Source organism: Opisthocomus hoazin, chromosome 9 (genome assembly GCF_030867145.1).
Source record: "Opisthocomus hoazin isolate bOpiHoa1 chromosome 9, bOpiHoa1.hap1, whole genome shotgun sequence".
Lineage (NCBI taxonomy): Eukaryota > Metazoa > Chordata > Aves > Opisthocomiformes > Opisthocomidae > Opisthocomus > Opisthocomus hoazin.
In genome coordinates, this window is record NC_134422.1 from 18,779,257 (window position 1) to 18,794,704 (window position 15,448).

The 15,448-nt window shown below is 61.4% G+C and overlaps 1 protein-coding gene across 4 annotated transcripts; it reads left to right on the top strand.

Moving 5' to 3' along the window:
* The first annotated feature begins 10,144 nt into the window (after positions 1–10,144).
* On the top strand, positions 10,145–15,216 carry DNAJB2 (DnaJ heat shock protein family (Hsp40) member B2). Of its 4 annotated transcripts, XM_075429620.1 has the most exons (10): positions 10,172–10,257; positions 11,063–11,152; positions 12,189–12,298; positions 12,711–12,764; positions 12,919–13,035; positions 13,217–13,306; positions 13,426–13,531; positions 13,625–13,695; positions 13,880–14,101; positions 14,976–15,216. In XM_075429620.1, the coding sequence occupies exons 2-10, from the start codon at positions 11,088–11,090 to the stop codon at positions 14,984–14,986; spliced, it is 846 nt and encodes a 281-aa protein (XP_075285735.1). In that variant the 5' UTR covers positions 10,172–10,257; positions 11,063–11,087; the 3' UTR covers positions 14,987–15,216. The 4 variants fall into 4 exon arrangements, with proteins under 4 accessions (XP_075285738.1, XP_075285735.1, XP_075285736.1 ...); XM_075429623.1 differs by lacking the exon at positions 14,976–15,216 and having other exon boundaries at positions 10,145–10,257; positions 13,880–14,388; XM_075429621.1 differs by lacking the exons at positions 10,172–10,257; positions 14,976–15,216 and adding an exon at positions 10,487–10,571 and having other exon boundaries at positions 13,880–14,388.
* The last annotated feature ends 232 nt before the right edge of the window (positions 15,217–15,448 follow it).

Consider the following 15,448-nt stretch of genomic DNA (forward strand, 5'->3'; position numbering starts at 1 on the left):
CTCTTTTGAGATCAGCGAGGAAAAAGCAGGAAAACTCTGTCCTGTCCTTTGCTGCAAGCCCTTCAAGGACAGGAGTGCTCTGGAGCTGTGTCTGAACGCCCGGTCTGCTGACGGACTCCTCCTTCTCCAGCCTGGCTCTGATTTACCTCCGTGGTTTTGACCTGATTTCACAAAGCTTTATGAAATGAGCGGTGAGGGGAACGGGAGAGCTCGGAGCACCTCGAAAGGGGTCTCTCTTTGCGGTGACTTCACTGATGTCTGGCTTCACCGCAGTGAATAACGTGTCCGTCCTTCCCTCCCCCCTCCAAAATGCTCACAGTATCCGTTGCCATGCAGAACCAGCCCTGCCTCTGCCCGAGCCCTCCAACTTAATGAGTTTTCACTGAAAGGCTCTGTCATCTCTCGGCTTGCTCCAAAAGTTGAAAGCTGGGCCGAAATTATCCACCCACAATGGCTTTTCTTTGTGCCTGAGTCACCTGGAAAGTGTCACCTTCACTGACGAAGACGTGTAAAGTGACTGAAAGCAGCGGCACTGCTGTGAAGCCTGCGCCGGTGTCTAAGCAACACATTTTTGAGACCTGCAGAAACAGCTGAGCCAAACGATCTGAGTGGGTTTAATCAAGCTGGTGGGAAAAGGGTTTTTTTTTCCACAGAGATGCCCCAGGCTGTGAGTGCTGCTGAACCTGGACAGGATGCTGTGGCGGCTAGATGACTCTGGAAATGCCTAAACTCCTCCTCGTAGTATAAATGTCCTTTGAGTAACCTCAGAGATCACTAGATAACGCAGACCATGCTGATGCAGAGAGTCCATGAGAGTGAAAGAGTAATTGGTAGCACCGAGGCATCAAAATTTGAGCCCCAAAAGTTAACTGCTATGAAAAGGAGTGATGGGACCATCTTTCCACATGAAAATCTTTGCCAAGGCGCTCACTGAAACGTATGCTGGATGCCAAGGTGTCACTTCTGACTGAGTGTCTCCTAGCACCCTCCTTAATTCCACAGCACCACTTCATTCTGGGGTGTTTATAGCCTGAACACTTTGCAGCGGTGGCTGGAAGCACAAGCGTCAGAGCTAGGTGGTGAGCAGACTTTCGGGCGGCCACACGAGCCTTGTGTGGTTCACTCAACTTTGGAAGATTTATATGACAACCTGGTGGCACCTCGAGGTTTAAAATGGTGTGATACTTCCTCAAGAGATGCCTAGGTCTGTTTATATACCGTTCTGGTAGAGATTTGAGGGTGAAATGTCCCTGATTCACCATTGCTGCAAATGCACTCGCACAGGGAATGCAGCCATTCAGGTGCTGTTGTGTCGAACGAGCAGGGCAGCAACGACTGACAAGAGAGCCGTGAGTCATTCAGAGCTGTGCATCTCTGTGTACCTCTGATCTGAAAAGCCCGAACAGATGTCTAAGCTTTTCTGAAATGCTTAAGAACAGCTGGCTAAATCCAGGGACCACCAATGGGGTGTGTCTTGTCAGTGCCTAACTGCTCAGCAGCCTGCCAGATGCTGGCAGCAGCAGCCTGCGAGCACATGGTGGGGGCTGAGCTCACCCTGGCTGGAAGCAGATTCGTCCCGAGGCGACCCCTCTCTCAGAGATGTTACCCACATGTCTAAGAAGACCCTGCTAATGTTTTCAGACCAGATCAGAAATCACAAGGTTGCAAGAATTGCTCGGGAAACATTTTCATCATTGCTCAGAGTAAAGTTGGACCCTGCACCAGCACCCAGAGAGGTACAAAAAGTAAGCAAGGCAAATTTTTGGCTAGTGAGTTAGAATTCAACTATCTCTTGGTAGAAAAAATGGGAAAAAACAAACTGAAGATACCCCAGGGGCAGAGCCCTGCATGCTGCAGGGGAGACCCCCGCTTGCCGCTACCCACGGAGCCCAGGAGATCTGCCAGCTCTCGGACAGGTACCTGCTGGTCCAGGAACTGCGTCAGCAGAGCTTGCAGTTACCCAGACAAAGCCTCTCAGACAGCTTTCTTTCAGAAACACAGTCTGCCACACCTAAAAGCACCCAGAACTGAAACTGGGGAGGAGATGACCCGTTCAGAGTCCAGCCTGGTACGCCCCATCCACACCCCAGTCCCCTCATCTCTTCACAGCGGAAGGCCCAAACTGTTGTTCCCACTTTTCAGACCTCAGCTCCACCCAGACTGCTCCAGGCAGAGCACACGTGTCACAGGGCACTTGGGGGAAGGTAGAGAAGACCACAGCTGTGTGGTGGGCTCGGGCAGGAAGCCCAGTGCCCTCCACTTCAAGCCTAGCTTGGAGGGGCACAAGGCAAGCACCAGATGATGAGGGGTGCTTCAGGAACAGGGGTTCTGTCCACATCTTTAACCTCAGCCAGGAGCCTTCCAAAGAGATGGCCTCCATGCCTTCCCCGCTTAACCCTCCCTCCATCCTTGCACAGTTGCTCTGCCCATAACCCTCTCAGCAGCGTGGAGGAGCTGGGATATGCCTCCAGCCCGTCAGTGCCCTGTGTGGTTTGCTCTCCAGCAGCGGCTGCACTGGGTGACGTGGCAGCACCCCGAGCCCAGGAGCAACCAGGCAGGAGGGAGCTCCTGCAGCTCGCACGGCTCCCAGAGCCCCATATGGCCAAGTACTGCCTCCTGCTTGGCTGAGGGCTCAGCCAGCAAACCCAGCTGCTGGGCTGGTAAGCCCAGAGATCCAGTGACACTCTGCTGCGGGGTGAGTCGCGATGACAACCTTCTCAACGCAGAAAGGCAGCTCTGCGTTAACATAAGGCAGACAGCATTGACTGGTGAAACTAATGACTCTGTTGAAAGCATAGGGCTTGACAGCATCTTGCAGATGTTGGGAGTACAAGCAAGTCCTGTGAGATGCTAACTGCTCCAGCAATACCCCAGCAAGCCATTGTGCAGAGTCTCTCAAACACAGCTTGCTCCTGATGATGGCCCAGCATCGTATGTCTGATTGCTGCTGCAGTTCTAGCATGGCAGCCTTTGGGACATACTTTGCCACCCTGAAAAGTTCTAGCAAGCATGGGGGTGGGCAGAAAATGCTCCCTTTCGCATTGCTTAAGATATGCATGCCTCGTTAAGGCCGGAAAGGGGCCTCTGAGCACTTCATCCTTCATCTGGAGTAGATGGAGATGATCCAGAGATGAGAAAGAAGGGTGACTGGAAGGCTAGACGCCATGGGCTGCAGTGAAAGGCTGAAAGAATGGGGACTATCTAGAAGACCAAGCAGAGATTCAATAAAGGCCTTAAAATACTTTTAAGGCAGATGCAGATAGGACGGGGATTAACTCTGCTGCATTCTCAGGGCGAGAAGATGCAAGTTTAAGGCTTGCTAGCAGTAAGGGTGGTGAAGCACGATCGTCTCAGGGTGAAGTGATCTTCATCAGCGGACGTCTTCAATAACCCAAGTGTGGCATTTACTCCTGAAGACCTGCTGGGATGTAGAGCATGGTAGTGATCTGACAGAAGTTCTCTCTGCTGAACCTGAGCAACAGCAGCGTAATTGCTGTTTCAGATAAAATGAAGTCAGTTGTGCAATGCCTGCTGCATTGCCCGGAGCGTGCGCCGCGTTACAGGAACAATAAAGCTAATTCTAGATCTCACTACAGTCCTAAGCCCTGAATCACCGGGCAGGGGCAAGGGTAGGGAGGTACTCCCAGGGACGCAGGCAGCCCCACGCACACGCCGAGCCCCAACGTGCAAGGCTGAAAGGGCCCGGCAGACGAGTCGGGACTAGCTCGATTTCAGGCGCAGCAGCCCTGGGTGAGCAGCCCGCCTGGCTCAGAGTCAGCCACCCCGGCTGCCGGTGTCACCCGCCTTTCTTCGCGTCCTGGGAAAGGCAGCTACACACCCATGGGAGCAAAATAAAACCGCAGCTGCCTAATTGCAGCGACTTCACGTCAGGGCTCCGAGCGCGCCTGGCATGAACCAGCTGCCTCCAGGCAGGTGCTGGAGGGGCTGAGCCTGCTGAGGGGTCCCCACGCTCGCAGGGGATGCCGCTGCGCAGTGCTGGCAGCTGGTGCGGAGGGGCCAGCGCTGCTTTTCCTCTTCTCCAGCAGCTCTCGGAGCTGGCGGTGGCACAGGCGGTGTGGGAATAGCGGGAAGCAGCAGTGCAATGATTTCTGCAAGGCTGGGAGCTCCTGGAGGGGCGGGGGTCACCCTGCCAGACTGGAGGGGCTCTGCCCCCCCAGACAGGACTGGAGGCATGCTGACGAGTCAGTCTCCATCCGCGGCCGTTTAGGCCTCCCTGTCTTACAAGTTCTCAGGAACTGCAACAAAGCTGCGGTCAGCTCTGTTGCAATGCCGCTGAGCCTGCTTGTGTGAGCTGGCAGCGATGGGGCAAGAGGCAGCGATGGCTTCCCCCGCTCCCAGGGGTGCACGCCTCGTCCGCGGGGCTGTGGCTGAGCCCCCAGCCTCTGGGCAGCGGAGGGGACACGGCAGGTTCACGCCGGGTGGCTCCGCAGATGCACCCGCTCCTTCAAGGCACATAAACCACTGCCAGCTGGGCAAGTCCAGCATCCCCTGGGAAAGCGAACAATTCCTGGCGCAGGAGCATCTTGCCAACAGCTTTTCTCTGCCCTGGTCTTTGAGGAGCAGTTGGGCTTCCGATGGCTGGACATGGGGGTTTTTTTGCACGTGGAAGTGTGTTGTACATAATACAAACAACTTGCCAGCCTGAGGGCACGCTGAGAGCAGAGCTGGGCCTGGAGAAACTGGCCCAGAGTCTTGGGGATAGCTGTAGAGTTGTTAGAAGCGGAAAGGAGGTGCTGGCGGCTGGCCAAGCGCTGGTGGATGTCGGAGGGAAATGGTTTACGAGATAAAAGATGCATTTAATAACCCAGCCGTGCAACGGCTCCCAGAGTGCTCCCGCCTGGAGCGGTTTGTATACGGAGAGAGTGCGGTATGCGAAACCAGGGCTGTCCTCCCTGCTCCTCCCAGAGCCGCGGGTGCTGCAATCCGGTGGCCCCAGGTCACTGGGCTGAAAACTTGCGTTCCATGGCCGCCCAGAGGATGCCTGGCTCGAACACGTACATGAGAGCCTCCTAGCATAGTTAAGTCAGGTGATGACGGACTATGTAGGTAAAACAACAGCTATTCAGAAGGATTTCCCTGCTGTAAGGACTCAGGAGCCCTGCTTTGCTGAGCTCCCGTGCCTAACGCGGCCCTCCTCATTAGGACAAGCCATCCCTGGGTGCCCTGTGCACACCGGGGCTGTTGTAGCTGTCCCTAGGATGGCGTGGCGCTTACACTGCCATTTCACAGCCCTGCATCAGACACAGCCAGGAGGGCTTCACCACCTCCCAGGCAGCAGGACACAGAGCTTGGCAAGACCCAGGTACCAGCGGTTCCTGCACGTGTTGGGGACCCTCAGCACCCTTGCCAGGCATCGACTGACCATGGGAAACCCACCTCGCCAAAGAAGCCTGGTTTCAGTTCTTGAGACAGCGGGTTTGCTCAGGGGAACGCGGAGATGTAACTGGCTTGTAGCAGGGAGGGTGCCCTGGGGAGCGAGCAGCAGTGTCGGCGCGGTGCCTGGCGAGGCAGCCCGTGGCTGGTGATGGTGAACCATCAGCAAAGGGCTGCTGGGCTTCTGCAGGGATCTCTGCCAGGCACCACCGGCTTCAGCGCTTTGGTCAGCGGCCTTGAAATGAATCCCAGATTACTGCTGATACAGTTTGAGGGTGGCAAGCGGATGTGCGGAGCAGGGAGTGATAGGACTGCCCCTTCCTCCAAATTCCCAAATGAATTACTTTGCATTTCACTATATCACAGCAAATTTTGCTGCATTAAAGCAAATGTTGCTGCAACGTGGCCTTTTAACTGGGCAATTATAAACCATGCCTAATAGTTAATTGTCCCCTTCACTAGCTACTACCCCACCGAGCTTAGCGTTATCCCAGATTTTTCTTGGTAAACATTTATCATCACTGTGAGCTTTGCACCTACCCCCAGGGATCCCCACTACAAAGGCCCTCAGCGTATAGCTGCTGGCTAACAAGCACACTTTTGCTACTGATCTATCTGCTGTGTCCTTAGCAATGCAGGAGTATAAACTGGCTACGTTGGCATGCTGAGACAAATATCGTGGGACAACACAAATGTAGATCTGGAAAGACCTTTGGCAGCAGCTCTGAGCCTCCTTCTTCTGTGGACACGGAAAACACACTATTCCATCCCTCTCTGCGGCAACATCGTGACTTATGCAAATGCTGTTATCATTATCTCTTGCCAGTTTCCAAGTAAGGGTGTCATGCCAGCAGTGTTGATCTGAATCAGCCAGACATGTAATTGCGCTGAAAGGTGACAGCAAGTTTGCATAGCAATACCTGCCTTCCCTGAGACAAGGCTGATCAGTACTGAATGCACTTTCCAGTCTTTAATTCTATGCTGGCAGAATCAAAATGAACTCTTCTGGTTGTTTGTTTTTTTTTTTTCCTCTGGCATTACCAGTAATCAAGAGTTTTCTGGGTCAACCAGTTTGTTTTCTTAATGACTGGAGTGATTTCTGTCCTTTAGCCCTTTGGAATTACCCCAGTTTTCCTAGCTCTGTTTAAAATTACCACCAGCAGCTCAGCAAGACCCTCAATTAGACCAATTAATACTCTCAGTGTGGGCCTGATGAATTGAAAATATCAATTTTAGCAGGAGATGCTTTACACGGGGGTTTGTTACAGATTGCACCCAAATTACAGCCTTCTTTGCATCCACAGCATTGCACTGGTATTTAGGCACCAGCGGCTGTGGACCACAGCAGAAGGCTGCTTACCGGCATCCTTTTGTGCTTTTTCTTGGTTTTTTTTTTTCTAATGTAAGTGCATTTGCCCCATCTCCTTTTTCACTTCACCCTGCTTGGCTTGTTTTTGCCCCCTTGAGCCATGCCTAGCACAAAGGCAATGGGCCAAAGCTGGGCGTGTAGCTGGAGGGCATGGTGAGGATCAGACAGCCCGTGACCCCAGTCGTGCCAGGCACCGCAGAAAATCCTGGCCCAGCCAGATGGACACGAGGGTCTTGGTGCCTGGGAGTGTGCGGGGATCAGATGTGTGGTCAGATCCAGACCATGCAGCCCCCAGCCTCACCCGCGGCTGGGTGTGGGGTGCCCTGCTCCTGTGCATCGCGGGGTTATCCAGGCTCTGCAGCCCACTCTGTTCCCAACCACGTGCCAGGGACAGGGGTGAAACCCCTTGCTGCTGTGAAGATCAGCTGCTGCCTGGGCCTGTCCTTGTGCTCACGTGGATAAGCTATTCAGTCGGAGGCTTCTGCCACTTCTGCCAGCCTCTGACTCTGTTGATTTAAAATCTGCAAGCACCTCAGTTTTGCCTGGGTTTTGGCTGGGGCAGCAGCCCCGGCGTCAGCGCAGGCGAGCGCTCCTCTGGGGTGGTGCCCGGGATGCACTGCCTGCATCTATCGCATCGCTGAATCCGGCCCAAAGTCACTGCCCTGCTTGAATGAAAGTCACGCTGACTTTGCTGTTTCTCACTTCTCTTTCCTGCTACGCCAACCGAAAGCACCCAGATGACTTTGCCTCCCTGGATACTCTCCAGCTCCTAGAAGGCAGAGTTCTGGAAAAGCCAGCTGGGATGAGAACGGAGCGGATTAGGAAAGAGATGGCCAGGGGACTGAGACCGTGGCCATCAAGGCAAACATGAGAAGCATCAAAAACGCGAGGGTGTGGAGAAATTTGCTGTCCAGGGAAGTCAGGAAAGCCGGGCAGGGCCGTTCAGATGAGACAGCCGGACCGGGGGTAAAAGAGCAAATGTGGATTTTAAAAATGGGTGTCCTGCTCAGGTGATGTCCTCAGCTTCCACCAGCCCCCACCACTCCGGGGTCCCCACCCTGGTGCAGCCCTCCCAGGGGTGAGCAAACCCACTGGTCCCACTGGTCCCCTTTTTTGGGGGGCTGCACCAACCCTGTCGTCATGCCCAGAAATGGGGAGCTTGGCCACGGCCGTGGCTGTTGTGTCTCCTGGGAGTGGGCAGGCAGAGGAAGGTGGCATGGAAATGGCGCCCACGAGCCTGCCTGGCTGTGCTCAGGTGCTTCTCACCCCATCCCACCGGCTCGAGCTCCTGCTCCCTCCCTGCTGCATCTCCACAAGGCTGCCCTGGATCGGGGACCTTCCCTCTGGGCGCAGGGAGAAGGGGAGTGGAGGTGGCTGGCTGTGTCGAGGGGAGCAGAGGGCATGTGGCTCGCCGAGCACAGCACTCCACAGCTCAAATATAGCCAAGAACACGATTTTGCAGTATGTAATTGCCAGTTTTGAGGAGGCCGTTAAAGGGTTTGCATCCTCCTGAGGAAATCAAAAGCTGAAATGTTGCGCAGCCCTGAAAAAAAGACCTCTCTTAATATGAGGTTTGCATAATAATATAGCACGAGTTTATGATGCAATTCTATTGTCTTCCTAAGAGATCGGGTAACCAGGATAAAAAAACCTGGTCCATTGGGCTCCTTCGCTCACCCGAAAGCTCTTTTCTCAGAAAGCCTCGAGAGTATTTCAAGAACACGTTTGTGATGCTGGAAAGCTAAAAACAGCATCACAACACAGCGATCTCTGGAATTTATAAAGAAATAAGGGTCTTCTTGAGACACGCTCCAGGTGCCCGTGCTGGGTTTGAAGGTGGTGTGAGCCAGGCCGGCAGATGGGTGCACCAGGACTTGGGGCAGACCCAGGAGAGACGGGCAGGGAGAAGAGGGCAGGGTGCTGTGGCTGAAGGTGTGCGCCCTGTGAGGCAGCAGTGGGTGACAGGCTGCCCCTCTTCAGCTGCTGCCAGGCGGCCGGCTTCGCTGCTTTGAGTAGGGGAGTGATGGTGGCAGCGCTGGGACGAGGTGCGTCAGCACAGCATCCTCTCTGCTGCCAGCGCTGTGGTGGGCTGCTGCCCAGCTCTGCATGGCCTCCTGTAAGGGCGTTAGGGAGGTGTAAGTCCTTCTCACCGTGTATCCTGGTGTCACAGGTGAGGGACATACGTGCTGTGAAGACAGGAGCTGTGTTCCCCTGGCTCCAGAGTCCCGGCCAGCGTGCGGGTTCCTCTCCTTTCCCAGCACAGCGGCATCCCCATCCAGCGGTGGGCACAGAGCGGGCTGCGAGCTGGCAGCTCTGGGTGCTCCTTGTCCCCACGTCAGCTGCAAGAACCGGGGAAAGGAAACCAAGGCGCTGAGGCGCGGCTCGGTCCTGGTGGCATCTCCCCGGCTTCCCGGCCGGCGGGCTGCCGTCCCTGTGAGGCAGCCTGTGGCTCCATCTAGTGCCCACGCCAGCCGGGCTGGGCCAGCCCCGCACCCATCGCTGGGCAGAGGGGCCAAATGGGAGCCCCCCCGGCAGCTGCCCCCGGCATCCAGGGAGAAAAAAACCAACCCCAACAACGGGGAATACCCCAGGGATTCGCCCGAGGACATCACCAAGGGCTGCCCGACCGCAGCGGACGCTTCTCCCACCCCTTGGCAGGGAGATGCCCCTTGGCACAGGAGCTGCCCTTGGCGTTTCACCCGTCCTAGAGCTCACCCAGACCCGGCCCGGGAGGGAATGACCCGCTCTGGGGGGGGGAATGACCCGCTCTGGGGGGGGGGTCTTCTCGGGAAGGACCCACAGAGGTCCCTTCCAACCCCTTACGTTCTGTGAGGCTGGGAACGGCCCGTCTCCGCGCCCAGCCTCCCCAGCCTGCGGGGTAAGGAGCCACTGGGGAGGTCTGCCAGGCTTCCCGGCTGGGGGGTGCGGGAGGCGAGGAGGATCTCCCACGGCAGGGGGGGTCCGAAAGGCCCCGCGGAGGTTCCCCCTCCTCCTCCCGCACACACAGCGAGCGGGAACCGGACGGTGTCCGCGGCCAGGACGGGGACGTGGGTGCCCACCGCCCCGGGGGTGGGGGAGAGCACCCCCTCTTCCCCTCCTCGGGCAGAGCGCTGAGTCACCCCCGCTGTCCCCTCCCGCTGCCCCCCCGCCGGGCAGCTGTCTCGGCAGGGGGCCAGGGGCTGCCCCGGGCCGGGGCCGTGCTGGCGGCACCGAGAGGTCGCTGCCCCCCCCGCGGGCCGCGGGGACGTGGATGAGGGAGGGGGCTGGGCAGCGGCGAGGCCCCGCCTCCCCATGACCTCACCCGCCTGGGCAGTGAGCGCGTGACGTCAGGAGGCGGCGGCGCCGTGGATTGGCTGCAGCGGCCGCTCGTCGGGCAGCGGATCCCGCCCTCAGGCCCCGCGGCGGCCCGGGTCCGGGGGGGGGGTGGGGAGGAGGCGCGACTCCGGCCGCGGGCGGCCCGGGGCGGGCGGGGAGGGCTCGGCTGCGGCACTCAGGTGGGCACCGGGGCGAGGGGGGGCGGGGGGTGGGTGTGTGTGCGGGGGGAGCGGGGCCGGCGCGGTGCGGAGCGGTGCGGTCCCTTCCCGCGCTGCCGCCCCCGCCCCTCCCGGTGGTCCGGACCGGCTGGCCACAGCCCAGAGCCGCGCACCGTGGGGCGGCGGGGGGGGGGAACGGATGCGGAAACTTCCAGCAGCAGCGCCGGGGAGTGCCGTGTTTACGGCCCGGGGCTGCGCGGGGCGGTCCCCGGCGCCGCCCCGCCGCCGCGCTCCCAGTGCCGTACTGGTGCCAGCGCCGCCCTCCCCGTCAGCTGGTGCGACCGGGAAGCGCGGGGGGGGCGGGTGACAGGGGAGGGGGGTTCGGCACCCCGGGGTGGGGGGGGGCTGGATCGGCCGGTTGAAGTGCCCCGAGGTGCCCGGGGGCGGGGGAGGGGTCCCCACTGAGCCCGTAATCCGCTCCAGCCGCTAAGCACCTTAGCGGGCTGCTCTGTCTGCCCCCCACCCCGACCCCCGCCCAGGGGCAGAGCCCCCTCGGGGGAACGGAGGGAGAGCTGGGGGGCAGCGGGGATCCCCGTCCCCTTCGTGGGCAAGCCGGCGCAATGCAGGTGGGACAGCGGCGAGGGGTCCCGGGCTGGGGCTGTGCGTGCACCCGGGTGGCTGGGGAGCCAAGCGTGGGGGTTGCTGCTGAGCCCCCCTCGGGGGGGACCCGTGAGGTGCTCAGGGTGCTCGGGGAGGGGAGAGCAGCCCACCCAGTGCTGCCAGGCCGCGCCTGCGGACCCCCGACGTGGCCTTTCCCCCTCCGCAGTGACCCCGCGGGACAGCTGCGCGTCATGGTGGACTACTACGAAGCGCTGGGGGTGAGCCGCAATGCCACCGCCGACGACATCAAGAAGGCGTAAGTGCGTTGGCGGGCGTGCCCCCTGCCCACCAGGCAGGGGGAGCAGCCCCAGCCCCCCCAGCCCTGCCCTGGTGCCAGTGAGCCGCAGGCTGGGGCTCCCCGCGGGGCCGGTGGGGACAGGGCCCAGCTCCAGAGGTGACAATCCAGGCTTTGTTCCCTTTGTGCGGAGGCCAGCGCGGGGCCGGGCTTCGCTGCTGCGCAAAGGCATCTCTTGGTGGGGTTTGGTCCCTTTGTCCCCGGGCTGGGGACAGAGGTGGGCGGTGGGTCCCGCTGGTGTTTGGAGGTGTCCCCCCTGTCTGGCAGAGGGTGTGGGGGACGGCAGGGAGCTGGGGCGCGGGGGCTGGGACGGGGTCAGGGTCAGGAGGCTGGAGCTGGCTGGGCAAGGGGCAGCCTGTCCCCCAGCGCGGGGACCGGGCCCCGTTGGCAGGTCCCGTGCTGCACCCCAGGTGTTGTCGGGGAGCCCCGGGGGCGGAAGGGGCCTCCCGAAGCTCCTTCCCGGCACCCTGCCGAGGTCTCGCTGCGCTCATCGCCCAGGGAAGAGGTGCAGGCTGGTAGCTTGCCTGGAGGGGACGGAGGCGGGGGACAGAGGTCCCTGCTGGAGGGCTTCCTAAGAATGGGTGAGAGAAGCCGAGTGGCCTGGGCTAACCCCAGCTAGCTGCAGTGGGAGGAGAGGGCTGCTTCCTCTCGCCTGGCCCCAGTAGCTCCCCAGCAACCCCTGGTGCTTGCACAGGCACAGTGGAGCCCGGGGAGGCTCCGGAGCAAACCTGTGAGCATCGTCCGGAGATGCTGGTGATGGCAGCTGGGGCGGGCGCAGGCTGCACTGCTGGGGTCATGCTGCAGATGTTTTCTTGGGAGGCAGAACCAGTTGGGGAAGCTCCTGTTTCATGCCTGGGGCTGTAGGGTGCTGGGTGAAGGGGGTTTGGGGTGCCCCTGCCCACAGGGTGGGAGATGTGCGCTCGGAGGAGGGTCCCTGGGCGCAGGAGTCCCCGCCGGCCGAGGGCTGCTGCGTCCCCATCGCTGCCCGTCCGTGTAGGTACAGGAAGGCTGCGCTGAAATGGCACCCGGATAAAAACCCGGACAACAAGGAGTACGCCGAGCAGAGATTCAAGGAGATCGCCGAGGCGTATGAAGTGCTGTCAGACAGTAAGAGGCCACGGTGCTGTCTTGCGTGTCCCCCGTGCCCTTGGGGCTGCTGGGCCTATGCGGGTGGCATCCCTGGATGTCCTCGGGAGGCAGCAGGTCCCTCCAGGTTTACTGCCCAGCTTGTGGGGCTTGCTTACCTCCCCACGCATCCCCCAGAACGGCTCGTGGGAGAGATGCTGGGGAGCTGGCTTCTGGACTGAGGTCTCCCCAGCGAGGCTGAGGGTTGCGCATCCTTTCCTGGTGCCCTGACCTGGGTTTGGGAGCAGTGCCGGGGGGGGGGGGGGTGTGCTCTCGCCACCCCCCTTCTCCTGCTTCCTGCTGTTCTGCACCTCCCTTGGCCGGGGGAAGCATCGGTGCTCCTGCCCCTGCCTGGCAGCCAGCTTCACCGCAGCTCCCTCCCTTCTCCTTCCAGAGCAGAAGCGTGATGTCTATGACCGTTACGGCAAGGACGGACTCATGGGGGCAGGTGAGTGGGCAAGCGGGGCCATGGGGGGCTAGAGCGGCTCTGGATATGGCCTCATCCGAAGACCTGCTGTGGGTCTGTGCCCCCTGGGGCTCCACGCCTTTGGGGGGTTCCCACCCAGGGATCCACTTAACTCTGAGCCTCTTCCTTCCGGTAGGACCGGCGGGCTCCAGGGCTGATGCCGGGGCCCCCGAATTCACCTTCACCTTCCGCAGCGCTCACGATGTCTTCCGGGAGTTCTTCGGTGGGCGAGATCCCTTCGCCGACTTCTTTGGTGCGTGTGGGACAGGGGAGGTCGGCAGCCAGCTCTGGGGCACCTCTCTGGCCCTGGGGCAGCCGGTGGGCTCGGGGACGGGGTGTGCAGCCGGCCCCGGTGCAGGGTCTCCATGGCAGTGCCGTGCTCCTGGCTTGCCAAGCCGCAGGAGCAATGCTGAGGGGGGAACCCTGCCTTCCAGATGAGATGCTGCCCTTCTCTGAGCTGCGAGGACCTGGCCCCCGGCACCACAGGGGAGGCCACTTCTTTTCCCCCTTCCCAGGATCCTCAGGTAGGAGATGTTGGCAGTCCCTACCCGACAGGAGTCCCGGACACCGTGTCCCCCTGCGCAGGGTCCGTCCCCTGCCTTCCTCGCGCCCCTGGCACTGACCTTCTCGCTCCCTTCTCCAGATTTCTTCGCCTCATCGTTCAGCTCCGGCGCCGATGCAGGGCTGGGCTTCCGCTCCGTCTCCACCTCCACCACATTCGTTAATGGCAGGCGCATCACCACCAAGCGGTGAGGGCAATGCCGGCCCACCTCATCCCCTCGGACCCTGCAGCTTGTCTGGCTGCCCAGCCCTTGACCGTCCATCCGTCCGTCTGTCTGCAGGATTATCGAGAACGGCAGGGAGCGGGTGGAAGTGGAGGAGGACGGGGAGCTGAAGTCGATCCACATCGATGGTGAGAAGTGGCAACCGCAGACTGACTTGTTGGGGTCTGGCAGTGCCGCCTCCCAGCGCCCTTCCCGTCTGGGGACTCCTCTCCTCCTTTGGGGTGGCCCGGGGGGTGCTGCATCCAGGCCCGTGCCAGCTCCAGGGAGCTCGAGCAGATGTGACCGCCCTGTCCCTTGCCCCTGTCTCCGCAGGCGTCCCCGACGACATGGCGCTGGGGCTGGAGCTGAGCCGGCGTGAGCAGCAGGCCATCCCCAGCCAGCGGCCCCCCTCGCCCCCGCCGCCCGCCCCGCACCAGCCCCCGAGCTCCTCGCCCGTCTGCCTCTACACGGACAGCGAGGACGAGGACGAGGACTTGCAGCTGGCCATGGCCTACAGCCTCTCCGAGATGGAGGCAGCAGGGCACCACCGAGCAGGTGGGCATGGCCCCGGCGCCCCGGGGAGCAGCCCCGGCACCCCGTCATCCGCCCGCAGAGCCCGCGGTCCCCGGGGGCGGCCGGAGTGGGAGCCGCCGGGGGCCGGCAGCCCTGCGGCAGCGCGGCACGAGCCTGCCCCCAAAGCAAAGCAGTGGCACTGCCCCCTGCTCTGAGCGTGGGGCTGGGGTTGTGCCCCCCAAAGCGGGGCTGGGGGGGCTCGCTGCCTGTGGCTGGGCTCCTGCCTCCCCCAGCAAGGGAGGGGGTCTCTCCTGCCCTGCCTCCTGGCTGCTGCTCAGGGCGATGGGCGACTGGGGGGACACCGGTGCGGGGGGGTGGTGCCAGGGTTGGGGGTCGTGGCTGGAAGAGGGGCAGCTCCCTGCCCTGGCTCCGGGGAGCGCGGGGTGCCCACGGGCTCGGCCTGCTCCGCTCTCCCTGCCTACCCTGGAGCCTGGCGGGGCTCTGGCCACTGCCTGCGCCTGCCCAGGCTGGGGGTCCTGGGTCGGGCTCTCCCTCCTCACACAGAGGGGTGCGTGCATGGGATCTGCTTGGTGCCTCGTCTGTCTCTTCCCCTCTGGATGCTGTCGCTCCTGCCTGTGTACCCTCCTCCTCCTCCTCTGTGCCCCCCATCGCAGACCCTGCCTGGTCCCCCCTTCCCTGCGCCTTGGCGGGGGGGCACGGTCCCTCCCTGCCTCCGGCAGCAGCAGTGACCCTCAGTGATGCTCACAGGCGTTCCCACCCTTGCCATCACCCGTGGTCCTGCCTTGGCTCTGTTCCTCCTCCTGGGACCTCCCTCCCTGCCCCTCCCTAGCCCTGGGCCGAGGAGGGTTTCACGGGTGCCGTTGTGTCCCCCCCCACCCTCCGCTTGTCTCCCCAGGTGTGTTCTGAGGCTGCTGTGCCCGGGGACCGCGCACGCCCGCTCGCCCACGGAGGCTCTCCCAGCCAGGACTCCGCTTTGTCCCTGCACGGCCACCCCCTGCCACCCCCTTCCCCCAGCACCCTCTGGCTCCGTGGGACGTGTTGGGGGGGGCACGACAGGGCTTGTGGCCGAGCAGCACCTGGGGCTTGGGGGGTGCCCGGTGGGAGATGCCCTGGGCAGCACAAGGTGGTGGGGAGGGTGGTGGTGGGGCTGGAGGGAGGGGGCTGTAGATTAGGCTGCTGGGGGGTGCTGGCAGCGGGCAGTGAGGGGCAGCACAGCTGGGCTCGGCCAGTAGGGCTGAGCTCTGCCCCCCCCCCGCTCTCGCTTCCCCCCCAATTCCCTTTTGCTGACAGCTGTCAATAAATCAGTTTGCAGTAGCTGCAGGCTGCGGGGTGTCTCTGGGCTGGGGACAGGAGGGTAGAGGGGGCTCA